The following is a 15,765-nucleotide window of genomic DNA, read 5'->3' on the forward strand; positions in this document are numbered from 1 at the left end:
AACTCTAGTAAGTCCACTTAAAAAACAAATATTCTCTTATACCACAAGAAGAAGGAAAACCTTACAGTTTCCAATCCAGAAGCTTCAATTTTTAGATTTCACTTTTTTTGCTTTTTTAGACGTTTCCAATTGGTCGGTTGATTTACGTTTGCTACCAGGCTTCTCTTCTTTGACTTCGTTCGACATATTGACATCTAGTTTAGTTGCCATGGCAGCGGTCCATAAACAAATCTCGATCTGATGAGGTGTCCATGTGGTATCATCTGTTGCGGGAAAAAGGAGAATACAGTAAACTTTCTCTTATTCAAACTTTCTATAATTCGAACTAAAATATTGGTCATCTCAGCTAGAAAGTGGTAAAATACTCCCCGTAATCCGAATCTTTCTATAATTCGAAGATTTTGTACCCTTGAAGATCGGAGAGAGTCTACTGTATTTCTCACTCTCAAATGTGTTATATTTTCTTATTTGGCGCGACTTCAAAGAGAGCAATTAATCGTTAATCGCACTCTTTGATGCCGCGCCAATGTTTACAAAATTGATTTTAATGTTTTTTTCTTTCATTTTTTTTCATCGAACGTTTCAATTGCATTCGAAATTTATTTTGTGAAAAAGAAAATCTATAAACAACAATTAAAGAAAAACAAACATAAAGAGAAGAGAAAAAATATCAAACGTTCAGTGTAATTTCTGTAATTTACCTTTGCTAACTGGGAAAAACTAGTGAAACCCATTGTGCGATTAGCTCGTAATCACATAATAACTCATACAATTCGAAAATTGCACTCGTGATTTTTTTGTTTCGAATTTGCCTCGTCCTATCGGATTCGGAAAATTAATAACAAAAAAATCACTCGTGCAATTATTCTCGAATAGCACTCGTTATCATGTGATTACATATACTAATCATTGCCTTCAGTCAAAAAGTTAAATAATTACGACACAGCCATTTCCATAAAATGTCCTACATATTATGCATTATAAGCTTCTCTTGATGTAAACAGTGGACTCTCGCTAATTCGAACTTCTATTATTCGAATCTTTTTCTAATTCGAACAAATTAAAATCCCCGCTCGAGTTCGAATTCGAATAGCCAGAGTTAGCTGTAAATTGACATTGGGTGTGCAAAGGTTGTAAAAGGGTGTATAAATTGGGGACGCACCTTAACTAAACGTGAAAAATTAATTCGATCTGAGTATTATTTTTACCTGTCGCTGACAATTGTTTTGCTTTCAACCGAACCTCGTCCAGGAATTTCAAGTAATATTTGAGTGTGTAATCGATCTTGCCAGATAAAACACTTTGTACAGCCTCGTCTGCCATGAAAGCATATTTCTCTGGTTTATAAGCTGTCAAAATGGCTGAAAGTGAAAATAGAATGAAATTTGAATAATTTACCGAAAAACCCTTATTAGACCAAATCAATTTAATCAGTTCTTTTATCTTTCTGTTGGATCCTATGTTAAAAAAACTCATTTTTCGCAAAAAACCTACTGTAAGAGCAAATAAAGAACAATCTTGGTTTCAGATCTCATCTTATTACTATTATACAGTTGGATGAGCCTGATAAGGGATCGTTATAAAGAACCTGTCATCTTGTTGGCTCTCACAGATTTTTAGAAGATGAATTGAGCAAATACATAAAAGAAACGCGCAATATTGTTTTGTACATTCCCATGATATGGGAATATATAGTCCGTTGAAGACATTGCAATGGTGCTGCAATGTCTTCAACGGACTCAACAGCTGATTGGTTTTTAGTGACGTATTGACTGATTTTACGTCACTTACAACCAATCAACTGTCCGATCATTAACGTTTTTTAGAGTAGCATTCTGTTTTAAACGATGCAATGTTCAAATTAATCTAAAATCAAAATTAAAACATATTCGACGGTAAAGAAAATTTCTCAAAAAGTTACGTCACTTTGTAGACAAATTTCTACCGATAAGGTATATATATGTTATTCAACCCCGACAAACTAGAACCAATCTTCTGTTGACACGTATGCCCATACTACACTAACCTGAAGCAGTAGCAGGACCGACAGCTCTCAATTTACACAATCTTTCAATACATTTCTTGGGGTCGTCAATATTCTTGAACGCTTCTTCTGAATAAGTTCGGATGTCTTCCTCCTTGTTTTCAGCAATCATCTGCGTCAGTCTTGGTCGAAACTTCCCCCTCTGTAATGTATAAAACGTGTCGATGAGTTTTATGTAACGACAGTAACAAGTTTATGTATGTGTGTTTTTCTGCGATGGTGACGGGTAAGATGGAGACGAAGCCATTTGGAATAACCCGCAGTTTTAACCCGTAAAATCGAGGACGGTAAAAGTGCTGATTTACCGTCGTCCTCGGCTGATCAGGATCTACCTAAAACCTTACTGTTTTCGTCGCAAAAAACACACATACATAAACTCGGTAATAGGGAGCTTATGTATTATAGATAAATCGAAGGAGACGGCATAAAGCAAAGTTGACATGTCGCCAAAATTTGCTCGGTGACGGTAAAAATACCAAAATACCGTCGTTTGTTTAGGTGAGTAAGGGCAATATAGAGCCATACATGAACCATCGACTTCGTTTTGCATACCGTTGCCCTCGATATCATCCGATACATACATATACAATGAATTTTTTATAAACCCTTTTGGCCCAGGGTCGACACGTAATTTTTCAGGCTAATAATCTTAAAACGGATCTCAATAGTAAAGTTGTAGCTTTATTTACTTATTGACTTTAGGAAGCATAAAATCAGCATTTTCTTAGTCCATTTTTTTATAGAAATAGCGAAAAAGAAAGCACATTGTTTCTTACAAAAAGTTGAATTGAATGGAATTTCAAGCAGAAATGAAAGTTAAACTAGACTCGGAAAGGACTCAAGTACAAATGACTGAATTATGAAAATCTCACTTTTCACTTACTGTTAATTTCCATTCCATCAATTTCTTCAAATCTTCTTTTACCAAATGATGAGGATTTCTTTCATGTATTTCCTTGCCAAACTCATTTTGAAACCTATGAAATAAAAAACAAAATTGTAATGCTGTTGACAGAAGATGTTACAGCTTACCTGAGCTGAGTTCTGCCCTGGAAAGAACGGTTAAAGGAATAAATACACACATTTAACTTTGCACCTGCTTATATTATAGAATTAATTATTAAAGATTCAATTCTACAAATATAAATAATCCCAAAATGATCTTTTATTAAACGTTTTGTTTTTAAATAAGAGTGATATCGTAAAATACTCATCAAATTTAATTAATCAATTTCACAAGCTTTTTCACATTGGATTGATACGGATGTGAAGCAAGATGGACAGAGAGGAAAAGAAAAACGTTTTTTCGCTTATATCATCATAATATAACAATAACAAGACACTGTCCTGATATGAAATATGTGTCTGATATGAAACAGAATCACTTCTTTAAATCAGAACAAAAAGAAAACCAGCGACTTCTATCACAAAATACACCAAATCTGTATCAGGCCTTAAACTCCAATAGAACCTTTCGGGAATGCCTAAAAATGTTTAAAATAGCTTCTTAACTTTTATCTAAAGATATGCCTAATCTGTAACTGGGTTATGCAACCAAATGTTAAGCCCTTAAAGTCTACTAAAATGTTGAAAATAGGCTAAAATTGAAGATTTTCTAATTCAAAATATACAAACCTAAAAAGATCTTTTATTAAATTATGCCAATTACTGTACAAATTCAGCGACATTTATCGCAAAATACGCCTAATCTGTAACTGGGCTATAGCTTCAATAAAACCAAGGTTTAAGGTTTGAAAGTCAACAAAAATATTGAAGATAGATTGAATTTGAAGATTTTCTTCAAGACAAATAATCTCAAAATTATCTTTTATCAAAATACACAAAAACGAATTCGGCGACTTTTATTGCAAAATACGCCATATCTGTAACTGGGCTATAGCTTTAATGAAGCCAAAGGTTAACGTTTGAAAGTCAAGTAACGATGTTGAAATTAGATTGAATTTGAAGATTTTATTCAAGACAAATAATCTCAAAATAATCTTTTATCAAAATAGGCCAAAAAGAAATTCAGCGACTTATATCGCAAAATACGCCTTATGCGTACAGCTTTAATGAAACCAAAGGTTCAGGTTTGAAAGTCAAATAAAAATGTCGAAAATAGACTAAAATAGAAGATTTATTAATTCAAATGAATATCAAACCAAAAATGATATTTTATTAAATTATGCCAAAAACGAATTCGGCGACTTTTATTGCAAAATACGCCACATCTGTAACTAGGCTATACCTTCAATGAAACCAAAGGTTAAGGTTTGAAAGTCAAATGAAAATATTGAAATAGATTGAATTTGAAGATTTTCTTCAAGACAAATAATCTCAAAATTATCTTTTATCAAAATACACAAAAACGAATTCGGCGACTTTTATTGCAAAATACGCCATATCTGTAACTGGGCTATAGCTTTAATGAAGCCAAAGGTTAACGTTTGAAAGTCAAGTAACGATGTTGAAAATAGATTGGATTTGAAGATTTTATTCAAGACAAATAATCTCAAAATTATCTTTTATCAAAATAGGCCAAAAACAAATTCGGCGACTTTTATCGCAAAATACGCCGTATCTGTAACTGGGCTATAGCTTTAATGAAGCCAAAGGTTAACGTTTGAAAGTCAAGTAACGATGTTGAAAATAGATTGGATTTGAAGATTTTATTCAAGACAAATAATCTCAAAATTATCTTTAATCAATATAGGCCAAAAACAAATTCAGCGATACTTTTATCGCAAAATACTCCATATCTATAACTGGGCTATAGCTTTAATAAAACCAAATGTTAAGGTTTGAAAGTCAAATAAAAATGTTGAAAATAGATTGGATTTGAAGATTTTATTCAAGACAAATAATCTCAAAATTATCTTTTATCAAAATACACAAAAACGAATTCGGCGACTTTTATTGCAAAATACGCCATATCTGTAACTGGGCTATAGCTTTAATGAAGCCAAAGGTTAACGTTTGAAAGTCAAGTAACGATGTTGAAAATAGATTGGATTTGAAGATTTTATTCAAGACAAATAATCTCAAAATAATCTTTTATCAAAATAGGCCAAAAAGAAATTCAGCGACTTATATCGCAAAATACGCCTTATGCGTACAGCTTTAATGAAACCAAAGGTTCAGGTTTGAAAGTCAAATAAAAATGTCGAAAATAGACTAAAATAGAAGATTTATTAATTCAAATGAATATCAGACCAAAAATGATCTTTTATGAAATTATGCCAAAAACGAATTCGGCGACTTTTATTGCAAAATACGCCACATCTGTAACTGGGCTATACATTCAATGAAACCAAAGGTTAAGGTTTGAAAGTCAACTAAAAATTTTGAAAATAGATTGAATTTGAAGATTTTCTTCAAGACAAATATAATCTCAAAATTATCTTTTATCAAAATAGGCTAAAAACAAATTCGGCTACTTTAATCGCAAAATACGCCGTATCTGTAACTGGGCTATAGCTTTAATAAAACCAAATGTTAAGGTTTGAAGGTCAAGTAAAGATGTTGAAAATCAATTGGATTTGAAGATTTCATTCAAGACAAATAATCTCAGAATAATCTTTTATCAAAATAGGCCAAAAAGAAATTCAGCGACTTAATCGCAAAATACGCCATATCTGTAACTGGGCTATAGCTTTAATGAAACCAAACGTTCAGGTTTGAAAGTCAAGTAAAAATGTTGAAAATAGACTAAAATAGAAGATTTATTAATTCAAATGAATATGAAACCAAAAATGATCTTTTATTAAATTATGCCAAAAACGAATTCGGCGACTTTTATTGCAAAATACGCCACATCTGTAACTGGGCTATACCTTCAATGAAACCAAAGGTTAAGGTTTGAAAGTCAACTAAAAATTTTGAAGATAGATTGAATTTGAAGATTTTCTTCAAGACAAATATAATCTCAAAATTATCTTTTATCAAAATAGGCTAAAAACAAATTCGGCTACTTTAATCGCAAAATACGCCGTATCTGTAACTGGGCTATAGCTTTAATAAAACCAAATGTTAAGGTTTGAAGGTCAAGTAAAGATGTTGAAAATCAATTGGATTTGAAGATTTCATTCAAGACAAATAATCTCAGAATAATCTTTTATCAAAATAGGCCAAAAAGAAATTCAGCGACTTAATCGCAAAATACGCCATATCTGTAACTGGGCTATAGCTTTAATGAAACCAAACGTTCAGGTTTGAAAGTCAAGTAAAAATGTTGAAAATAGACTAAAATAGAAGATTTATTAATTCAAATGAATATGAAACCAAAAATGATCTTTTATTAAATTATGCCAAAAACGAATTCGGCGACTTTTATTGCAAATACGCCACATCTGTAACTAGGCTATACCTTCAATGAAACCAAAGGTTAAGGTTTGAAAGTCAACTGAAAATATTGAAATAGATTGAATTTGAAGATTTTCTTCAAGACAAATATAATCTCAACATTATCTTTATCAAAATAGGCCAAAAACAAATTCGGCGACTTTTTTCGCTAAATACGCCGTATCTGTAACGGCTATATCTTTAATGAAACCAAATGTTAAGGTTTGAAAGTCACGTAAAGATGTTGAAAATAGACTGGATTTCAAGATTTTATTCAAGACAAATAATAATAAAAATTATATTTTATCAAAATAGGGCAAAAGCAAATTCAGCGACTTTTTTCGCTAAGTACGCCAAATCTGTAATGGGCTATAGCTTTAATGAAAACAAATGTTAAGGTTTGAAAGTCAAGTAAAGATGTTGAAAATAGACTGGATTTCACGATTTTATTCCAGACAAATAATCTTAAAATTATTTTTTATCAAAATAGGGAAAAAACAAATTCAGCGACTTTTATCGCAAAATTCGCCATGTCCATAACTGGGCTATAGCTTTAATGAAACCAAACGTTCAGGTTTGAAAGTCAAGTAAAAATGTTGAAAATAGACTAAAATAGAAGATTTATTAATTCAAATGAATATCAAACCAAAAAATGATCTTTTATTAAATTATGCCAAAAACGAATTCGGCAACTTTTATTGCAAAATACGCCATATCTGTAACTGGGTTATAGATTCAATGAAAGCAAAGGTTAAGGTTTGAGAGTCAACTAAAAATATTGAATTAGATTGAATTTGAAGATTTTATTCAAGACAAATAATCTCAAAATTATCTTTCATCAAAATAGGCCAAAAAGAAATTCAGCAAATTATATCGCAAAATACGCCTTATGCGTACAGCTTTAATGAAACCAAAGGTTCAGGTTTGAAAGTCAAATAAAAATGTCGAAAATAGACTAAAATAGAAGATTTATTAATTCAAATGAATATCAAACCAAAAAAGATATTTTATTAAATTATGCCAAAAACGAATTCGGCGACTTTTATTGCAAAATACGCCACATCTGTAACTAGGCTATACCTTCAATGAAACCAAAGGTTAAGGTTTGAAAGTCAAATGAAAATATTGAAATAGATTGAATTTGAAGATTTTCTTCAAGACAAATATAATCTCAACATTATCTTTTATCAAAATAGGCCAAAAACAAATTCGGCGACTTTTTTCGCTAAATACGCCGTATCTGTAACGGCTATATCTTTAATGAAACCAAATGTTAAGGTTTGAAAGTCACGTAAAGATGTTGAAAATAGACTGGATTTCAAGATTTTATTCAAGACAAATAATAATAAAAATTATATTTTATCAAAATAGGGCAAAAGCAAATTCAGCGACTTTTATCGCAAAATTCACCATGTCCATAACTGGGCAATAGCTTTAATACTTTAATGAAACCAAAGGCTAAGGTTTGAAAGTCAAGTAAAAGTGTTGAAAATAGATTGGATTTGAAGATTTTATTCAAGTCAAATAAACTCAAAATTATCTTTTATCAAAATAGACCAAAAACAAATTCCGCAACTTTTATGTAAAAATGTGCACAATCTGTAACTGGGTTATAACTTGAATGCAAACAAATGTTAAGCCCATAAAGTCAACTAAAATGTTGAAATTAGGCTAAAGTTGAAGATTTACTAATTCAAAATATATAAACCTAAAAAGATTTTTTATTAAATTATGCTAAATACGAATTCAGCGACTTTTATTGCAAAATACGCCATATCTGTAACTAGGCTATACCTTCAATGAAACCAAATGGGCAAATGTTTAGGTAAGTCAACAACAATGTTGGAAATAGATTGGATTTGAAGATTTTATTCAAAAAAAATAAGCTCAAAATGGTATTTCATCAAAATAGGCAAAAACACAAATTCAGCAACTTTTTTCTAAAAACATGCCAAATCTGTGACTGGGCAGCTGGGTTATAGCTTCAATGAAACCAAAGGTTAAGGTTTGAAAGTCAACTAAAAATATTGAAAATAGATTGAATTTGAAGATTTTCTTCCAGACAAATATAATCTCAAAATTATCTTTTATCAAAATAGGCCAAAAACAAATTCGGCGACTTTTATCGCAAAATATGCCAAATCTGTAACTAGGCTATACCTTCAATGAAACCAAAGGTTAAGGTTTGAAAGTCAACTAAAAATATTGAAAATAGATTGAATTTGAAGATTTTCTTCAAGACAAATATAATCTCAACATTATATTTTATGAAAATAGGCCAAAAACAAATTCGGCGACTTTTTTCGCTAAATACGCCGTATCTGTAACGGCTATATCTTTAATGAAACCAAATGTTAAGGTTTGAAATTAAAGTAAAGATGTTGAAAATAGACTGGATTTCAAGATTTTATTCAAGACAAATAATCATAAAATTATATTTTATCAAAATAGGGCAAAAGCAAATTCAGCGACTTTTATCGCAAAATTCACCATGTCCATAACTGTGCAATAGCTTCAATACTTTAATGAAACCAAAGGCTAAGGTTTGAAAGTCAAGTAAAAGTGTTGAAAATAGATTGGATTTGAAGATTTTATTCAAGTCAAATAAACTCAAAATTATCTTTTATCAAAATAGACCAAAACGAATTCGGCGACTTTTATTGCAAAATACGCCATATCTGTAACTAGGCTATACCTTCAATGAAACCAAAGGTTAAGGTTTGAAAGTCAAATGAAAATATTGAAATAGATTGAATTTGAAGATTTTCTTCAAGACAAATAATCTCAAAATTATCTTTTATCAAAATACACAAAAACGAATTCGGCGACTTTTATTGCAAAATACGCCATATCTGTAACTGGGCTATAGCTTTAATGAAGCCAAAGGTTAACGTTTGAAAGTCAAGTAACGATGTTGAAAATAGATTGGATTTGAAGATTTTATTCAAGACAAATAATCTCAAAATTATCTTTTATCAAAATAGGCCAAAAACAAATTCGGCGACTTTTATCGCAAAATACGCCGTATCTGTAACTGGGCTATAGCTTTAATGAAGCCAAAGGTTAACGTTTGAAAGTCAAGTAACGATGTTGAAAATAGATTGGATTTGAAGATTTTATTCAAGACAAATAATCTCAAAATTATCTTTAATCAATATAGGCCAAAAACAAATTCAGCGATACTTTTATCGCAAAATACTCCATATCTATAACTGGGCTATAGCTTTAATAAAACCAAATGTTAAGGTTTGAAAGTCAAATAAAAATGTTGAAAATAGATTGGATTTGAAGATTTTATTCAAGACAAATAATCTCAAAATTATCTTTTATCAAAATACACAAAAACGAATTCGGCGACTTTTATTGCAAAATACGCCATATCTGTAACTGGGCTATAGCTTTAATGAAGCCAAAGGTTAACGTTTGAAAGTCAAGTAACGATGTTGAAAATAGATTGGATTTGAAGATTTTATTCAAGACAAATAATCTCAAAATAATCTTTTATCAAAATAGGCCAAAAAGAAATTCAGCGACTTATATCGCAAAATACGCCTTATGCGTACAGCTTTAATGAAACCAAAGGTTCAGGTTTGAAAGTCAAATAAAAATGTCGAAAATAGACTAAAATAGAAGATTTATTAATTCAAATGAATATCAGACCAAAAATGATCTTTTATTAAATTATGCCAAAAACGAATTCGGCGAATTTTATTGAAAAATACGCCACATCTGTAACTAGGCTATACCTTCAATGAAACCAAAGGTTAAGGTTTGAAAGTCAATAACAATTTTGGAAAAAGATTGGATTTGAAGATTTTATTCAAGACAAATAATCTCAAAATGGTCTTTTATCAAAATAGACAAAAAATCAAACTCAGCAACTTTTTTCTAAAAATATGCCAAATCTGTTACTGGGTTATAGATTCAATGAAACCAAATGTTAAGGTTTTAAAGTCAAGTAAAAATATTGAAAATAGACTAAAATTGAAGATTTATTAATTCAAATGAATATCAAACCAAAAATGATCTTTTATGAAATTATGCCAAAAACGAATTCGGCGACTTTTATTGCAAAATACGCCACATCTGTAACTGGGCTATACGTTCAATGAAACCAAAGGTTAAGGTTTGAAAGTCAACTAAAAATTTTGAAAATAGATTGAATTTGAAGATTTTCTTCAAGACAAATATAATCTCAAAATTATCTTTTATCAAAATAGGCTAAAAACAAATTCGGCTACTTTAATCGCAAAATACGCCGTATCTGTAACTGGGCTATAGCTTTAATAAAACCAAATGTTAAGGTTTGAAGGTCAAGTAAAGATGTTGAAAATCAATTGGATTTGAAGATTTCATTCAAGACAAATAATCTCAGAATAATCTTTTATCAAAATAGGCCAAAAAGAAATTCAGCGACTTAATCGCAAAATACGCCATATCTGTAACTGGGCTATAGCTTTAATGAAACCAAACGTTCAGGTTTGAAAGTCAAGTAAAAATGTTGAAAATAGACTAAAATAGAAGATTTATTAATTCAAATGAATATGAAACCAAAAATGATCTTTTATTAAATTATGCCAAAAACGAATTCGGCGACTTTTATTGCAAAATACGCCACATCTGTAACTGGGCTATACCTTCAATGAAACCAAAGGTTAAGGTTTGAAAGTCAACTAAAAATTTTGAAGATAGATTGAATTTGAAGATTTTCTTCAAGACAAATATAATCTCAAAATTATCTTTTATCAAAATAGGCTAAAAACAAATTCGGCTACTTTAATCGCAAAATACGCCGTATCTGTAACTGGGCTATAGCTTTAATAAAACCAAATGTTAAGGTTTGAAGGTCAAGTAAAGATGTTGAAAATCAATTGGATTTGAAGATTTCATTCAAGACAAATAATCTCAGAATAATCTTTTATCAAAATAGGCCAAAAAGAAATTCAGCGACTTAATCGCAAAATACGCCATATCTGTAACTGGGCTATAGCTTTAATGAAACCAAACGTTCAGGTTTGAAAGTCAAGTAAAAATGTTGAAAATAGACTAAAATAGAAGATTTATTGATTCAAATGAATATGAAACCAAAAATGATCTTTTATTAAATTATGCCAAAAACGAATTCGGCGACTTTTATTGCAAAATACGCCACATCTGTAACTAGGCTATACCTTCAATGAAACCAAAGGTTAAGGTTTGAAAGTCAACTGAAAATATTGAAATAGATTGAATTTGAAGATTTTCTTCAAGACAAATATAATCTCAACATTATCTTTTATCAAAATAGGCCAAAAACAAATTCGGCGACTTTTTTCGCTAAATACGCCGTATCTGTAACGGCTATATCTTTAATGAAACCAAATGTTAAGGTTTGAAAGTCACGTAAAGATGTTGAAAATAGACTGGATTTCAAGATTTTATTCAAGACAAATAATAATAAAAATTATATTTTATCAAAATAGGGCAAAAGCAAATTCAGCGACTTTTTTCGCTAAGTACGCCAAATCTGTAATGGGCTATAGCTTTAATGAAAACAAATGTTAAGGTTTGAAAGTCAAGTAAAGATGTTGAAAATAGACTGGATTTCACGATTTTATTCCAGACAAATAATCTTAAAATTATTTTTTATCAAAATAGGGAAAAAACAAATTCAGCGACTTTTTTCGCAAAATTCGCCATGTCCATAACTGGGCTATAGCTTTAATGAAACCAAACGTTCAGGTTTGAAAGTCAAGTAAAAATGTTGAAAATAGACTAAAATAGAAGATTTATTAATTCAAATGAATATCAAACCAAAAAATGATCTTTTATTAAATTATGCCAAAAACGAATTCGGCGACTTTTATTGCAAAATACGCCATATCTGTAACTGGGTTATAGATTCAATGAAAGCAAAGGTTAAGGTTTGAGAGTCAACTAAAATATTGAATTAGATTGAATTTGAAGATTTTATTCAAGACAAATAATCTCAAAATTATCTTTCATCAAAATAGGCCAAAAAGAAATTCAGCAAATTATATCGCAAAATACGCCTTATGCGTACAGCTTTAATGAAACCAAAGGTTCAGGTTTGAAAGTCAAATAAAAATGTCGAAAATAGACTAAAATAGAAGATTTATTAATTCAAATGAATATCAAACCAAAAAAGATATTTTATTAAATTATGCCAAAAACGAATTCGGCGACTTTTATTGCAAAATACGCCACATCTGTAACTAGGCTATACCTTCAATGAAACCAAAGGTTAAGGTTTGAAAGTCAAATGAAAATATTGAAATAGATTGAATTTGAAGATTTTCTTCAAGACAAATATAATCTCAACATTATCTTTTATCAAAATAGGCCAAAAACAAATTCGGCGACTTTTTTCGCTAAATACGCCGTATCTGTAACGGCTATATCTTTAATGAAACCAAATGTTAAGGTTTGAAAGTCACGTAAAGATGTTGAAAATAGACTGGATTTCAAGATTTTATTCAAGACAAATAATAATAAAAATTATATTTTATCAAAATAGGGCAAAAGCAAATTCAGCGACTTTTATCGCAAAATTCACCATGTCCATAACTGGGCAATAGCTTTAATACTTTAATGAAACCAAAGGCTAAGGTTTGAAAGTCAAGTAAAAGTGTTGAAAATAGATTGGATTTGAAGATTTTATTCAAGTCAAATAAACTCAAAATTATCTTTTATCAAAATAGACCAAAAACAAATTCCGCAACTTTTATGTAAAAATGTGCACAATCTGTAACTGGGTTATAACTTGAATGCAAACAAATGTTAAGCCCATAAAGTCAACTAAAATGTTGAAATTAGGCTAAAGTTGAAGATTTACTAATTCAAAATATATAAACCTAAAAAGATTTTTTATTAAATTATGCTAAATACGAATTCAGCGACTTTTATTGCAAAATACGCCATATCTGTAACTAGGCTATACCTTCAATGAAACCAAATGGGCAAATGTTTAGGTAAGTCAACAACAATGTTGGAAATAGATTGGATTTGAAGATTTTATTCAAAAAAAATAAGCTCAAAATGGTATTTCATCAAAATAGGCAAAAACACAAATTCAGCAACTTTTTTCTAAAAACATGCCAAATCTGTGACTGGGCAGCTGGGTTATAGCTTCAATGAAACCAAAGGTTAAGGTTTGAAAGTCAACTAAAAATATTGAAAATAGATTGAATTTGAAGATTTTCTTCCAGACAAATATAATCTCAAAATTATCTTTTATCAAAATAGGCCAAAAACAAATTCGGCGACTTTTATCGCAAAATATGCCAAATCTGTAACTAGGCTATACCTTCAATGAAACCAAAGGTTAAGGTTTGAAAGTCAACTAAAAATATTGAAAATAGATTGAATTTGAAGATTTTCTTCAAGACAAATATAATCTCAACATTATATTTTATGAAAATAGGCCAAAAACAAATTCGGCGACTTTTTTCGCTAAATACGCCGTATCTGTAACGGCTATATCTTTAATGAAACCAAATGTTAAGGTTTGAAATTAAAGTAAAGATGTTGAAAATAGACTGGATTTCAAGATTTTATTCAAGACAAATAATCATAAAATTATATTTTATCAAAATAGGGCAAAAGCAAATTCAGCGACTTTTATCGCAAAATTCACCATGTCCATAACTGTGCAATAGCTTCAATACTTTAATGAAACCAAAGGCTAAGGTTTGAAAGTCAAGTAAAAGTGTTGAAAATAGATTGGATTTGAAGATTTTATTCAAGTCAAATAAACTCAAAATTATCTTTTATCAAAATAGACCAAAAACAAATTCCGCAACTTTTATGTAAAAATATGCACAATCTGTAACTGGGTTATAACTTGAATGCAACCAAATGTTAAGCCCATAAAGTCAACTAAAATGTTGAAATTAGGCTAAAGTTGAAAATTTACTAATTCAAAATATACAAACCTAAAAAGATTTTTTATTAAATTATGCTAAATACGAATTCAGCGACTTTTATTACAAAATACGCCATATCTGTAACTAGGCTATACCTTCAATGAAACCAAATGGACAAATGTTTAGGTTTGAAAGTCAACAACAATGTTAGAAATATATTGGATTTGAAGATTTTATTCAAAAAAAATAATCTCAAAATGGCATTTTATCAAAAAAGTTAAAAACACAAATCAGCAACTTTTTTCTAAAAACATGTCAAATCTGTGACTGGGCAGCTGGGTTATAGCTTCAATGAAACCAAAGGTTAAGGCTTGAAAGTCAACTAAAAATATTGAATTAGATTGAATTTGAAGATTTTATTCAAGACAAATAATCTCAAAATTATCTTTCATCAAAATAGGCCAAAAATAAATTTAGCGACTTTTATCGCAAAATACTCCTTATCTATAACTGGGCTATAGCTTTAATGAAACCAAAGGTTAAGGTTTGAAAGTCAACTAAAAATATTGAAAATAGATTGAATTTGAAGATTTTCTTCAAGACAAATATAATCTCAGAATTATCTTTTATCAAAATAGGCCAAAAACAAATTCGGCAATTTTAATCGCAAAATACGCCGTATCTGTAACTGGGCTATAGCTTTAATAAAACCAAATGTTAAGGTTTGAAGGTCAAGTAAAGATATTGAAAATAGATTGGATTTGAAGATTTTATTCAAGACAAATAATCTCAAAAGAGTCTTTTATCAAAATAGGTCAAAAAGAAATTCAGCGACTTATATCGCAAAATACACCATATCTGTAACTGGGCTATAGCTTTAATGAAACCAAAGGTTAAGCTTTGAAAGTCAAGTAACGATGTTGAAAATAGACTAAAATAGAAGATTTATTAATTCAAATGAATATCAAACCTAACATGATCTTTTATTAAATTATGCCAAAAACGAATTCGGCGACTTTTATTGCAAAATACGCCATATCTGTAACTAGGCTATACCTTCAATGAAACCAAAGGTTAAGGTTTGAAAGTCAACTAAAAATATTGAAAATAGATTGGATTTGAAGATTTTATTCACATCAAACAATCTCAAAATTATCTTTTATCAACATAGACCAAAAACAAATTCCGCGACTTTTATGTAAAAATAAGCAAAATCTGTAACTGGGTTATAACTTGAATGCAACCAAATGTTAAACACTTAAAGTCAACTAAAATGTTCAAAATAGGCTAAAATTGAAGATTTACTAATTCAAAATATACAAACCTAAAAGATCTTTTATTAAATTATGCCAAATACGAATTTGGCGACTTTTATTGCAAAATACGCCATATCTGTAACTAGGCTATACCTTCAATGAAACTAAAGGTTAAGGTTTGAATGTCAACAACAATATTGAAAATAGTCGAACGTGCGCAACGCACTGGGCTCAACTTCAGTAGCTTCAAGTTATTTAT

At 30.0% G+C, this 15,765-nt stretch overlaps 2 protein-coding genes across 2 annotated transcripts in view; one reads left to right on the forward strand and one right to left on the reverse strand.

Annotated features, from left to right (window-relative positions):
- The window catches only part of LOC136804606 (bifunctional peptidase and (3S)-lysyl hydroxylase JMJD7-like), a 243,570-nt gene that overhangs the window by 153,968 nt on the left and 73,837 nt on the right, over window positions 1–15,765 (forward strand). The gene's annotated exons all lie outside the window — the stretch shown is intronic.
- LOC136804621 (uncharacterized) overlaps window positions 1–15,765 on the reverse strand; it is a 19,806-nt gene continuing 4,041 nt past the window's right edge. Inside the window, exons 2-5 of the mRNA XM_067061224.1 lie at window positions 2,928–3,021; window positions 2,027–2,186; window positions 1,209–1,361; window positions 1–263 (exon numbers count right to left, since the gene is read on the reverse strand). Coding sequence (XP_066917325.1) covers window positions 85–263; window positions 1,209–1,361; window positions 2,027–2,186; window positions 2,928–3,021 — 586 coding nt within the window. The 3' untranslated portion in view covers window positions 1–84. The remainder of the gene's footprint in view (window positions 264–1,208; window positions 1,362–2,026; window positions 2,187–2,927; window positions 3,022–15,765) is intronic.

The sequence above is a fragment of the Clytia hemisphaerica genome, unplaced genomic scaffold (genome assembly GCF_902728285.1).
Source record: "Clytia hemisphaerica strain Z4C2 unplaced genomic scaffold, Clytia hemisphaerica genome assembly, whole genome shotgun sequence".
NCBI lineage: Eukaryota > Metazoa > Cnidaria > Hydrozoa > Leptothecata > Clytiidae > Clytia > Clytia hemisphaerica.